We start from the raw sequence: 14,662 nt of genomic DNA on the forward strand, positions 1-14,662 counted from the left end.
GTATTTACCGGGCGTGTGTATTGTCCTTTTAGCAGATCGATAGCCGCCGCGTAGGTAGTCGCGTCCTGGATGAGCGTGTAGACTTGGTGGCCCACCTTGGAGGCCAGGATTTTTAGTTTGTTTCCATCTAGTGTCACTGCTGAGGCTTCCAGGTAAGCTTCGAAGCAACGCAGCCACTGTGCGAACTTGGTAGACGAACCCGCCTCTTGAGGGTCTAGGTCCAGGCATGTTGGTCTGAGGGCATGCAGCAGCGCCTGCTGCTCAGCGTTTGGTGCCGTCCTTTGCTGCAGCGCCTGCAGCTCAGCGTTTGGTGCCGACATTTTGTTTTTGTTAATAAAATTGATGCGCTATCAATTACTCATAAAAGACGGAGAGTTAGGAGAGTAACTAAAAGGCTTTTATTAACAAAGAACAGAGCATGCCTCTCGTGGTTGACTGGTTTCCAAGAAAGCAGGGGCTGCAGAGCAGTCACCTTTATACCTGGGCATGTGGGTGGAGCCAGGGGCGGAGCCAGCTGAGGCATGCATAGATACAACAGTGTGCAACAACAACAACAACGGTGAACAACAATAACAGTGGTTTACCACAGTGGTTATGTTACCAGACTATTAATCCAGAGGCCTAGACTGCTGAGCCAAGAGACACGAGTTCCAATCCCACTACGCTAGCTGTGGAATTTAGATTCAAAGCAAGTATCAGTAATGGTGACCATGAAACTACCAAATTGTCATAAAAATCCATCTGGTTCATTAAAGTCCTTTAGGGAAGGAAATCTGCTGTCTTTACCTGGTCTATGTGACTCCAGACCCACAACAATGTGATTGACTCTTAACTGTCCTCTGAAATGGCCTAGCAAGCCTATACAAGGCGACGGCTTCTCAAGGGCAATTAGGGATGGGCAATAAACGCTGGCTTTGCCAGCGACGCCCACATCCCAGGAATAAAAAAAAACAGACCTACCAAAAAGCAGCACCATCTGATTACAGGAAACTCTTTTTTATCCGGCACCGACGGGACCGGCGTGGTGCCGGTTTATCAAAAAGTCCGGATTACAGAGTGGTATAGTTAAAAGGTACAAGAGCTCCGTACACAGCAACAAATCCAGGCCTCCCTGTTACTTAGCAACAAGTGCAGGAATCCCGATTACACGGCCACAGATCCAGGAACGGCCACTAATATGAAGTAAAACTTACCTGAACCTACTCCTGAATTTTGCCGGTTAACAGAGATTTCCGGTTATTTAGGTGCCGGTAAATCGAGAGTTTCCTGTACTTTTATTTTCTCCCCGCAAAAAACTCCCTCTCTTCCCCTCCCGCCTCCCCGCAACCCCGCTCCCAAATCCACCAGCATGGACCAGCACAATTTCAGACCCACAAAAGACAAAACAACTTTGTTGTGGACCAGGTGAGGAGCCGTAAGTGACCCCCCTACCCCATTCTGAGTGTCAGGCTGTATTATTCATCGGTACTTAACTGTAGTTTGTGGGGAGATTCAAAATATAAAACAGATGGAGCTGATGAATTCACAGTTCTAATTACTTAGCATATAAAATTAGATCTCTCATGGAATGATTATACCCCAGTACAATAGTGACAATTGAGGTCATTCTCACCAATGAAGGAGTCCACCTGAGCACACAACCGTAGCAGAATAGGTTGGAAAAAAGAATATGGTCTTTGGTGCAGCAAATCTTTCCTTTTGTACCAGACTTGTGCACCAGTCGCTGAAGGTAAGCATGCAGGTGCAGCAGGCGGTTAAGAAGGCAAATGGTATGTTGGCCTTCGTAGCGAGAGGATTCGAGTACAGGAGCAAGGATGTCTTGCTGCAGTTGTACAGGGCCTTGGTGAGACCACACCTTGAGTATTGTGTGCAGTTTTGGTCGCCTTATCTGAGGAAGGATGTTCTTGCCATGGAAGGAGTGCAGCGAAGATTCACCAGACTGATACCTGAGATGGCAGGAATGACGTATGAGGAGAGATTGGGTCGATTGGGCTTATATTCGCTAGAGTTTAGAAGAATGAGAGGGGATCTCATTGAAACTTATAAAATTCTAACAGGACTAGACAGACTAGATGCAGGAAGGATGTTCCTGATGGCGGGGGAGTCCAGAACCAGGGGTCACAGTTTAAGGAAAGGGGTAAGCCATTTAGGACAGAGATGAGGAGGAATTTCTTCACCCAGAGAGTGGTGAACCTGTGGAATTCTCTACCACAGAAGGCAGTTGAGGCCAACTTATTAATATATTCAAGAAGGAGTTAGATATATTTCTTAAGGCTAAAGGGATCAAGGGATATGGGGAGAAAAAGGGACAGGGTACTGAATTTGGATGATCAGCCATGATCTCATTAAATGGCGGAACAGGCTCGAGGGGGCGAATGGCTCCTATCTTCTATGTTTCTATGTACCACCCATGACTTGACTGACACTTAAGTCTGTTTCACTTTGAGTGTCACGGTATCCTGTCATAAATATGGGCATGATATTACAGTGGATAGTCAAGCGCCTGCCTCCCTTTGAACAGTGGGGGAAAAATTCGGTAGTGACCTGTTTGGGGCGCCAACATTGCCAGGGCGGTAAGTTTAGCGCCCAGAGCTAATTAGCACCCCATACTGCGATTTGGCTTTAGCGCTCCAAGAATGGAGCGCTAAATCAAGCACTACCACTTCACAGAGGGTGCTAATGGGCCGGTAGCGCCAGGCCGCTAATGAAGTTAGCGCTCAGGTCTCGGAGGCTCCTTCTCTGGATTAAAGGGAAGGGCCCAACGCTTACTCCAGCCTCAGGTAAGGCCGTGAATGGGTGGGCAATGGTGCCCGTAGGCCCCGAGGAGCAGCCCCAAGCACCTAATAGAGTGCAGGGCTGCCCCATCGGTGGCACCAAAAGTGGCAAAAGGCTGCACCCGGGGCGCTAATTAAAAGTTGGCCTACCTGACAGCCGATGCCTTTAATTAGCACCCCCCCCCCCGATCAATGCTGTTAGCGCTCAGCAAAGGCGGAGACAGCGCTACTCAATTTCCCAGTGGGGCGCTAACGGAACGCTGTGCACCCGGATGACGTCACGATCTCTGGGGCGCAGGGTTCCGAGGCGCTAACCGGCAACTGAATTTAAAGCACGGAGCGGTTATCGGCCCGCCGGGGCACAAACCCCTTCGCGCCGCGTTAAGAGTCTGGGCGTGGCGCTAAGCTACCCAATTTCTAGCCCAGCGAGTTCATTAAAAGGTCCGACAATATTTCTCGGCTCAGAGAGATAAGTGTAAAAAAATATCGAAAGCAACTGCTTTCTTTCAACAAATTCATATGAAAACCCACAACAGTTCTGTGTCACATCAGGCAGGCCAAAGCAAACCAGGAATTAGGCCATCTCCCCCGGTGGCACCATAATCAGCTAGAGAGAAAGCTGCTTCAGTTATTTTAGGAGTTAGTGCCAATGTGATCAGACTCTGGAAGTAGGTAACTGGGTCACATCAGGAATCTCTGCTAGTCTACTTAAAAACAGGATGAGGATTGTATTCCAACTGCATCAATCCCCTTACTGTCCGATGTTCCTCTCCCTGGCCACTGCCTGAGGCTTATAAAATTCTAACAGGACTAGACAGACTAGATGCAGGAAGGATGTTCCCGATGGTCGGGGAGTCCAGAACCAGGGGTCACAGTCTAAGGATAAGGGGTAAGCCATTTAGGACAGAGATGAGGAGGAATTTCTTCACCCAGAGAGTGGTGAACCTGTGGAATTCTCTACCACAGAAGGCAGTTGAGGCCAATTCATTAAATATATTCAAGAAGGAGTTGGATATATTTCTTAAGGCTAAAGGGATCAAGGGATATGGGGAGAAGGCAGGAACAGGGTACTGAATTTGGATGATCAGCCATGATCGCATTGAATGGCGGAGCAGGCTCGAGGGGCCGAATGGCCTACTCCTGCTCCTATCTTCTATGTTTCTATGAACAAGACCTTCCCAACTTTGGCGTCCTATCTGACCCCGACATGCCCACTCCATCACCAAGAACGCCCACTCCCACCTCTGGAACATCGCCCGTCTTTGTCCCGGCCTCAACTCACCTGCTACTGAAAGCCTTATCCATGTCTTTGTTACCTCTAGACTTGACTATCCCAAGGCTCTCCTGCCCGGCCTCCCACCCTAAATAAACTTGAACACATCCAAAACTCTGCTGCCCGTGTCCTAACTCGCACCAAGTCCCGTTCACCCATCACCCCGGTGCTCGCTGACCTACACTGGCTCCCGGTAAACTAATGCCTCGATTTTAAAATTCTCGTCCTTGTTTTGAAATCTCTCCATGGCCTCGCCCCTCCCCATTTCTGTAACCTCCTCCAGCTCCACAATCATCAGAGATCTCTGTGCTCCTCCAATTCTGGCCTCGTGCGCGTCCCTGATTTTAATCGCTCCACTACTGGCGGCCGTGCTGTCTGCTGCCTGGGCCCTGAGCCTCTCCACCTCTCTCTCCTCCTTTAAGACACTCCTTAAAATTCTTTGACCAAGATTTTGGTCACCTGTCATAATAGAACACAAGAACATATCCCTTGTCAGAAGGTTGTGGGTTCAGGTACTACTCCATGAACTTGAGCAGTGCAGTACTGAGGGAGTGCTGCGCTGTCGGAGGTGCCGTCTTTCGGATGAGATGTTAAACCGAGGTCTGCTCTCTCAGGTGGATGTAAAAAATCCCACGGCACTATTCGAAGAAGAGCAGGGGTGTTATCCCCAGTATCCTGGCCAATATTTATCCCTCAATCAACATCACTAAAACAGTTTATCTGGTCATTACCACATTGCTGTTTGTGGGAGCTTGCTGTGTGCAAACTGGTTGCCGCGTTTCCCACATTACAACAGTGACTACACTTCAAAAGTACAGGAAACTTTCGATTTACCGGCACCTAAATAACTGGAAATCTCGGTTAACCGGCAAAATTCAGGAGTAGGTTTTACTTCATATTGTATTTGCCTTCTTCCATCTGTGCTGTGCAAGGGTGTGGCTGCAGCTGTTACTAAGGTACGAGAAGCTTGAAACTTGTGGCCATTGTTACAGGTTTGTTGCTTTATACGGAGCTCTCAGCTCTCCCTATCTTTTACTATAGCGTTCGGTTATCCGGAATTTTTGATGAACCGGCACCACGTCGGTCCCGTCCGTGCCGGATAAAAAAAAGTTTCCTGTACATCATTGGCTGTAAAGCACTTGGAGACGTCTGGTGGTCATGAAAGGCGCTATATAAATGTAAATGTAAGTCTTTCTTTGATTTCCTTAGTGCCAAAAAAAATCTATCGATCCCTGTCTCGAATATACTCATCGACTGAGCATCCACAGCCCTCTGGGTTAGAGAATTCCAAGGTTCACAACCCTGAGTGAGGAAATTTCTCCTCATCTCAGTCCTAAATGACCAAACCCTTATCCTGAGACTATGTCCGCACTAGTTGTAGACTCTACAGCCAGGGGAAACAGCCGCTCAGCATCTACCCTAAGCTCTCTGAGAATGTTATACATTTCAATGAGATCGCCTCTCATTCTTCTAAACTCCAGAGAGTATAGGCCCATTCCACTCAATCTCTCCTCATAGGACAACCCTCTGATCCCAAGAATCAATCTAGTGAACCTTCATTGCACCCCTTCTAAGGCAAATATATCCTTCCTTAGGTATGGAGACCAATATAAATGCAATTTGTTGTTATGGTTGATATTCAAGAATCCAGAATCCAGTCACTTGAGAACTTTTCTACACAAAGTATAGTATTTGCCTACTTAAATCATTTATCACCCAGATCTTGTATTACTTTTAGTTAAGCAAAGAGAATTCAAGTGGGACTCAGTCTGTTTGCATATCTGCTCACCAACATCCAAAATGAAGTGTTATTACATTACGTTATTATAAAGAGAGACAATGCATGGTTAAAACGGGAGGAAAGTCCAGAGGTACGTGTCGCGCAACGTGCTCTCCCTTGTAAAAAAATTACAAGTGAAAATAGCTGTTACCAATTTTTTTTTTTTTTTTTTTTAAAAAGCTTCAAATATTATTCTTGCATCCAGCCTGTTTCACTGAAGCCATTCAAGGAGAGGAACTGCCCGTGTCCCATAATGGCTCTATTCATTATAAGAGGGAGCTACAATTTTGAGCAGGGACGGGAGCTGGTCGAGAACCACAGGAAAATATGCTATAGCCAAGCAAAGGGTGTCAAGGGTCTACCATCGCTCAGCAGAGCTGCAGTAAAGCACAGATGCCTTGTTGTGCTAATACATTAAAAGCTTTTGAAAAAGAACAGCAGTGAGTATTTTAATCTTTTAAAACATTGTTATGCATCTATATCTCATTAAAAGTCTTGCGCATGTACACACAGTCTACAAAATTCATTTTCTATTCTCATGACTTTTTGTCACTTTTAAATCCACATTTGGCATTGCAATTCTCTATATATAAACACACAGGCCTGCAGTTTACGGTGCTTCCGACAGTTTACGGTGCTTCCGACAGTTTACGGTGCTTCCGACAGTTTACGGTGCTTCCGACAGTTTACGGTGCTTCCGACAGTGTATGCACAGCGTACGCTACAGGCAGCCTTCAGAATGGCCCCGCAAGTTCCGGGTTTCCGCATGCATAAGGCCTTCTTTTACCAGCGCAAGGGTTAAAATAAAATGTTAAAATAACATTTTGAAAATGATTTAAACATACACATGCATTTAAAATTAGTTTAGGTAAATTTTAAAATGTTTAAATTTATTTTTCAAAAAATTACATTTTTATTTCAAATGTTTAATTAAAGGGTCTTTTAATTAATTTTGAACATGGGGATATTTCTTTTTATTTAAGTGTTGTGAAATTTTATTTACAGGAAACTTTGGTTTATCCAGGAGGTTATATGTCCGGAATACTCGATCTAACGGCAAAAATCAGGAGCCGTTTTCTATATGTTTTTTTAGTTCTCGTTGCTTTTTTTTCCCCCAGTCAAGCACTGCAAGGTCTGTAGCTATAGCAACAGCTTCAGCTACAGGTGCTTGCAGCCGCAGCCGACTGTTTTGAAGCTGTTGCTAAGCAACAGGGTTTGTTGATTCACACGGAGCTTCTCAGTTCCATATGTTTAAACATTAACTCTGGTATGTCCGGCACTTTTGATGTTACGGCACCAGCTCGGTCCCGTCAGTGCCGGATATCAGAAAGTTTCCTGTATTGGGTGATTCAGATTATATTTATGGGGATTCCATCCGTAAATGGGATCCCGATAAGCATCATAGGAATCTCCCTTTGCCATTGGTTGGCCAGGCCCACGTGATCTCAGGGAAGCTTGCGAACCGCCTACGCCCCCGGGATCCGTGGGCCTTTCCCTCAGGCCTACGCCTGCAGGCCCAGGACCGCAAGAGTCCGAAGCTCCGGAGACACCAGGTAAGTTCGTACTTTTCTTTCGGTTCGGTGATGTACGCCGGTGCCAAGCCTCCGACCGCAATTTCCAGGCCATAATCTCATGACCCTCTGTAAACAATTGCCTGTAGCTCTTTATTGACAAACCCATCGAATCACAAAATGGTTTTTTTTCAAAAAAATTTCCCTCAACTGACATTTAGAATGTCTAAAATAAGGTTTTAAAGAAAAATAAATTTCAAAAATTACATATTTCACATGATGATTAGATCTGCCCAGTAACTGCATTAAAGGCCTCAGCCACTCTCAATAACCTGGGATGTGACTGGATATTGCTTCCTCACAGCAGTTGAGGACATGACCTGTACTTGGGTGTAACAAAGTTTACGGATGACACGAATCTTGGAAATGTAGTAAACTGTGAGGAGGACAGCGACAGACTGGTGAAATGGGCAGACACGTGGCAGATGAGATTTAATGCAGAGTGATACCTTTTGGGAGGAAAAATGAGAGGCAATATAAACTAAATGGTGTAATTTTAAAGGGGTTACAGGAACAGAGCGACTTGGGGGTTTACATGCAGAAGTCTTTGAAGGTGGCAGGACAAGTTGAAAAAGCTGTTAGAAAAGCATACAGGATCCTTATAAATAGAAGCATTGAGTACAAAAGCAAGGAAGTTCTGGTAAACCTTTATAAATCATTGTTAGACCTCAGCTGGAGTACCACGTCCAATTCTGAGCACCACACCTTCAGGGGGAAAATGAGGAGATTTATTTTTAAAACTCAGCGAGTTATGATGATCTGAAATGCGCTGCCTGAAAGGGCAGTGGAAGCAGATTCAATAGTGACTTTCAAAAGGCAAATTGGATAAATACTTAAAATTTGCAGGGCTCTGGGGAAAGAGCAGGTGGAGTGGGACTCTTTCAGAGAGCTGGCACAGGTAGGATGGGCCGAAGGGCCTCCTTCTGAGCGGTTATGATTCTGTGAACAGTTGTCCAGAACTTTCAATCACATCTGTGCAGTCTGAGCATCGGCAATTTGAACAATTCCTCAGTGTGAAAGGGGTGCCTGAACAAGAGTAGAAGAGCATTGCTCTTCACCTTGGAGAGGATACGAGGCGAACTGCTTTTTCCAAAAGACTTGGGGAAAAAAAACTGGAGATTGAATTCTCAAGGCTGTTACTTCAGGCAAGTGATGACACATATATGTGTCTTTCGTATGAGACGTTAGACCGAGGGCCCGTCTGCTCTCTCAGGTGGATGCAAAAGATCCCACGGCACTATTTCGAAGAAGAGCAGGGGAGTTATCCCCGGTGTCCTGGCCAATATTTATCCCTCAACCAACATCACTAAAACAGATGATCCGGTCATTATCACTTTGCTGTTTGTGGGAGCTTGCTGTATGCAAATTGGCTGCCGTGTTTCCCACATTACAACAGCGACTACACTTCAAAAAGTACTTCAATGGTGTAAAGCGCTTTGGGATGTCCCGAGGTGGTGAAAGGCACTATATTTTTTCTTTATTAACAATTGTGAGTTCAATTATAAATTCCTCACAAACGAGACCTCATTAAGCCTGTGAACAGCATCATAGAAACATAGAAGATAGGAGCAGGAGTAGGCCATTCGGCCCCTCGAGCCTGCTCCGCCATTTAATGAGATCATGGCTGATCATCCAAATTCAGTACCCTGTCCCTGCCTTCTCCCCATATCCCTTGATCCCTTTAGCCTTAAGAAATATATCCAACTCCTTCTTGAATATATTTAATGAATCTGTTATCGTGCTTTCTTTGTTGATGGTTAGAAAAGAAAACAAGAGATTGTTTATGGATGATGGATTGCTGTTGAAAATTCTGTTGAAAAAGTCTATCCTGAATATTTAAATGTTGAACCTTTGATCAATTTTGTTTATGAAAATGTATACAGGAAACTTTGTGATATCCGGCACCGACGGGACCGAGCTGTTGCCGTTCGATCAAAACTGCCGGACATGTTGAAACATACGGAGATTTTCAGCTCCGTGTGAATCAACAAACCCTGTTGCTTAGCAACAGCTTCAAAACAGTCGGCTGCAGCTTAAAAGCGTCTCTAGCTGAAGCTGTTGCTTGCAGAGCCTGACTGGGAAAAAAAAGCAACGAGAAGTAAAAATACTTATAGGAAGCGGCTCCTGAATTTTGCCGGTAGATAGAGCTTTCCGGATTTTTAACCTCCGGATAAACCAAAGTTTCCTGTATTTACTAAAAAGGATTGTATAACTAGGGAAACTCATTAATTGGACGCTAAATTTTCTACTTCTGCGCTCATGAGGTATACCAGGAGTGCATCAGTAAATTGCACACCCTTTGCCCGTGATTTTCCGTCCATTAAATTTAAATCTTTATGTGTAAGAATACAAAGACAGGAACCAGTTGGCAATGGAGAGCTGGTGGTGGGTTTACCCTAGGGTGCAAAAGGGGTATAGATGGACGTTTGAACAGTTTGGATTAGATTCTCCTCGGCCCGTCCCACCTTCACAAAGCTAAGAGGCTCAACTCTCCCCAATCTGCCAGATCCCACCAACCTTTATTACTGCCAGGCTCTCGCTCTCCCACTGCTCAGAATACCTCCTCAGTCCTGCTGGACCCTCTCAGATCTCCTAGATTGCATTCCCAGTGCTCCCTGAATCCGGAACTGTCCCAATGCTCCCAGAGCCCGAGATCTCACTCTCCGATATCTCTACATCCCAGGTTCCCGCTCCCAGTGATCCCAGAACCCAACAACTGTCCCAGTATTCCCAAAACTCCCAATATTCTCAGACCCTGGGATCCGTTGAAAGTACTGTTGACTGTAAGACCACATTCTACTACTGCCAGACTGTAGGATGGCCCCAATGTTGATGATCCAGCATCCCTGATAATGCCACTTGGCATACACACACAAATCCACACACACACATCCAAGACAACACTGGGGTGAGCACTTCGAACAAAACGTATTCTGCAACGACCCTCCCCCATTTTCTTTCCTCTATAAGCATCTGCAGCCTAGAGGTTAGAATATGGAATGCAAAATTCAGAACAAACAAAGAGAGAGTCTAACCACCGCCCCATGACATTTAACGGCATTACCATCGCCAAATTCCCCACCATCAACATGCTGGGGGGTCACCATTGATCAGAAACTTAACTGGACCAGCCACATAAATACTATGGCTACAAGAGCGGGTCAGAGGTTGGGTATTCTGCGGCGAATGTCTCACCTCCTGACTCCCCAAAGCCATCTACAAGACACAAGTGTGATGGAATACTCTCCACTCGCCTGGATGAGTGCAGCTCCAACACTCAAAAAGCTCGACACCATCCAAGGCAAAGCAGCCCGCTTGATTGGCACCCCATCCACCACCTTAAACATTCACTCCCTCCACCTCCGGCGTACCGTGGCTGCAGTGTGTACCATCTACAAGATGCACTGAAGCAACTTGCCAAGTCTTTTTCAACAGCACCTCCCAAACCTGTGGCCTCAACCACCTAGAAGGACAAGGGCATTCGAGTTGGAAATATATCACCGTTCCTTCATCATCGCTGGGTCAAAATCCTGGAGCTCCCTACCTAATAGCACTGTGGGAGCACCTTCACCACACGGACTGCAGCGGTTCAAGAAGGTGGCTCACCACCGCCTTCTCAAGGGCAGCTAGGGATGGGCAATAAATGCTGGTCTTGCCAGCGATGCCCATATCCCAGGTGTGAATAAAAAAATAATCCAGATAGAATAAAGGAAAAGGGATTTAAGGAATATAGAGGGTAAATGCTGATATGGACTGGTTGGGCCGAATGGCCTGTTTCCATAATCTAACTTCTATGTATCATCAGGCAGATTTCCAGTTGATTATCTGTCATGACACAACAGCCATTAGAAATAAATCTCAAGTCAAAAAGGATTTCTGCTGCTGAAACCCTTGATTTTACAAGTATGCATACCCACCTTTTCACTGGCCAGGAACACGATAATGTTGCCCTCTTCTCCTTTCCTGTGGATATCCAGTACTGTTTGCGCTGCAGCTGAAACACAGTCCTTAAACTGGCCATCTCTGTATATAACTTCCACGGGAAATGAATTTTCGGCAGCATCCTCCACTTTTACAAAAGGCGCGCCAGCATAGTAACTCCCCAGCCTGCCCGCCAGGTGAGGCGCCGTGATGACCACAACCTTCAGCTCCGGCCTCTGCCTCGGCAAGTCTTTCAATAAACCGAGGAGGACATCGGTTGCAACTGTCCGTTCGTGGGCCTCGTCAATGATTATAACTCCATAGTGATGCAACAAGGGATCAGACATCATTTCACAGAGCAATACATCATCTGTGCAGTACCTGTCGAAGAGAGAAAGAACTTGCGTTTAGATAACAACTCATCGCGTTGCGAGGCCATCTCAAAGCTCTTTATAACGAATGGCTTCCATTTTTATTAAAAAGTGCTTTAACTATGGTATGCAGGCAAGGACAGAAAGTTGGGGCTTCGATTAATCATATTCTTGCAACAAGTTAGCTCACAAAAACAACCATGTGCTTACCCAGCTGAACACTAACTAAAGATCACCAGATACACCAACCGAATTAACATCTCACAGGAAAAAAAAACATTTGGCATCAACTTGTGTACGTCTACACAACCACAGTTTCCACGTGGAACTGACTGTTCATTGATTTCGGTTGTGTAAATTGGAATTTCCATTAACTGGAGCACAAAGATCCAACGTTACCATCATCATCCGAAGCGCCACAAAACAACTACAGGAAACTTTGGTTTATCCGGAGGTTAACTGTCCGGAATGCTCGAGCCACCGGCAAAAATCAGGAGCCGTTTCATTAGGTTTTTTTTCTTTTCGTTGCTTTTTTTTTGCAAGATCTCGCTGAAGCTGTTGCTAAGCTACAGAGACGCTTGCAAGGTACGGCCGACTGTTTAGAAGCTGTTGCTAAGCAACAGCGTTTGTTGCCAGATACGGAGCTCAAAATCTCCGTGTGTTTCAACATTAGCGCTGGTTTGTCCGGCAGTTTTGATGGGACGGCAACAGCTTGGTCCCGTCTAGCACAAAGTTTCCTGTACTAACTAGGCAATAAGGGATTTGGTTAATAAGTTTAGGTAAGTATGCAAATGGTTTTATAATCGTCATTTACACGGCAGAACAGGTTCCAGAAGCTGTACCACAATACGTGCTCCCAGACCTGGTGCTGCAGAAATACTTCCCTTTATATTTTGCAATGGTTTGTGCCAGATAGTTGAACTATAAACTCATCGTTTGTGTGTCAGTGGGTCGCACTCTCGCCTCCGAGTCAGAAGGATGTGGGTTCAATTCCCACTCCAGAGACTTGAGCACAAAAGTCTAGGCTGACACTCCAGTGCAGTGCTGAGCGAAGTGCTGCCTTTCGGATGAGACGTTAAACTGAGGCGCCGTCTGCTCTCTCAGGTGGGCAACAAAGATCCCACGACATTATTTCAAGAAGAGCAGGGGAGTTCTCCCCGGTAACCTGGCTCGATCAGCTCCGATGGACAGGCCACGTCGTCCACATGCCCGATACAAGACTCCCAAAACAAGCGCTCTGCTCGGAGCTCCGACACGGCAAGAGAGCCCAGGTGGGCAGAGGAAACGCTTCATGGACACCCTCAAAGCCATCTTGAAAAAGTGTAAAGGAGCGCACATCAACCCAAGCACCCCACCCACCCGCCCCTTCAACCACCGTCTGCCCCACCTGTGATAGAGACTGTAGGTCCCGCATTGGACTCGTCACCTGAGAACTCATTTTTAGTGTGAAAGCAAGTCATCCTCGGTTCCGAGGGACTGCCGAAGAAGAAGAAGATTTATCCCTCAATCAACATCACTAAAAATAGATTATTTGGTCATTATCACAAACTGTGGGCAAATTGGCTGCTGTGTTTCCTACATTACAACAGTGACTACAATTTAAAAGTTCTTCGTCGGCTGTGAAGTTCTTTGGGATGTCCTGAGGTTGTGAAAGGCGCTATAGAAATGCAAGTCTTTCTTTCTAATGGATACATGGGAGATGTAGTGAATGCTGATCACCTCCTGTTGATCCTTATCCTAGCAGGATGCAGCAAAGCATTCAAAACAAGAAGAAAGGTGAGAAAAAGGCGGTTAGGATCAGATCAGCCATGATCTTATTGCATGGCAGAGCAGGCTCGAGGGGCCGATTGGCCTACTCCTGCTCCTATTTCTTGTGTTCTTATGTTAAAATTGACAGAGAAAAAAGAAGTTCCTGCAGAAAGTTAAGATTCTCAGCAATTTTCAATCCTCCAGTTATGGTGTTGATATTATCCATCATACTACAGGAAACTCTCGATTTACCGGCACCTAAGTAACCGGAAATCTCGGTTAACCGGCAAAATTCAGGAGTAGGTTCAGTTCAGGTAAGTTTTACTTCATAGTAGTGGCCGTTCCTGGATCTGTGGCTGTGTAACCAGGGTTCCTGCACCTGTTGCTAAGCAACAGGGATGCCTGGATCTTGTGGCCGGGGTTCCTGCACCTGTTGCTAAGCAACAGGGATGCCTGGATCTTGTGGCCGGGGTTCCTGCACCTGTTGCTAAGCAACAGGGAAGCCTGCATTTGTTGCTGTGCACAGAGCTCTCGTACCTTTTACTATACCTCTCTGTAATCCGGACTTTTTGATAAACCGGCACCACGCCGGTCCCGTCGGTGCCGGATAAAAAAGAGTTTCCTGTAATTATTGCAGCTGGAGTGTGGAGTGGAACAGCAAAAACCAACAGGATAGCAGCATTCCCGAGAACGCCTCCGTTATTGGCCACATTCCAAGAAATGTTTCGAAAATGTATCTGCTATTTTATGCCAATCTGCTTGTCTCCTGAAACTGCCTAGCTCTTGGTGAGATACACTTCCATGGCTACGGACACCCCTCTGGCATCTAAATCGCTGTTCATGTGTGAAACTAGGCAATGAATGCCAACAGGACTGCTTTTCACAGTAACTTGCACTTAAATCCCACCTTCAATGTAGCAAAGCGTCTGCCCCCCTCCCTCCCCCCCATCTTCAGCTGCTTAATCAAAAGACCTCTCCACCATAAAGTCAGGAGTGGAGCTGTTTGCTGATGATTACACAGTATTCGGCTCCATTCCCTACTCCGCTGATAATGAAGCAGCCCCTGCCAGCATACAGCAGGACTTAAACAGGCTTGGGCTGACCAGTCACAGGTAACAGCTGTGCCACGTAAGTACTAGGTACTTGAGCCTCTAGCCAAGCTGTTCCAGTACAGCTGCAACACTGACATCTATCCGGCAATGTGGAAAACTGCCCAGGTATGT

General features: G+C 46.1%; 1 protein-coding gene across 1 annotated transcript in view; it reads right to left on the reverse strand.

Annotated features, from left to right (window-relative positions):
- Nucleotides 1-14,662, reverse strand: part of dqx1 (DEAQ box RNA-dependent ATPase 1) — a 159,882-nt gene that overhangs the window by 92,490 nt on the left and 52,730 nt on the right. The window contains exon 4 of the mRNA XM_085975679.1: nt 11,316-11,700. Coding sequence (XP_085831805.1) covers nt 11,316-11,700 — 385 coding nt within the window. The remainder of the gene's footprint in view (nt 1-11,315; nt 11,701-14,662) is intronic.

Source organism: Somniosus microcephalus, chromosome 2, assembly GCF_052327205.1.
Source record: "Somniosus microcephalus isolate GS21.2 chromosome 2, FLI_Smic_1.0, whole genome shotgun sequence".
In the NCBI taxonomy this organism is placed as follows: Eukaryota; Metazoa; Chordata; class Chondrichthyes; order Squaliformes; family Somniosidae; genus Somniosus; species Somniosus microcephalus.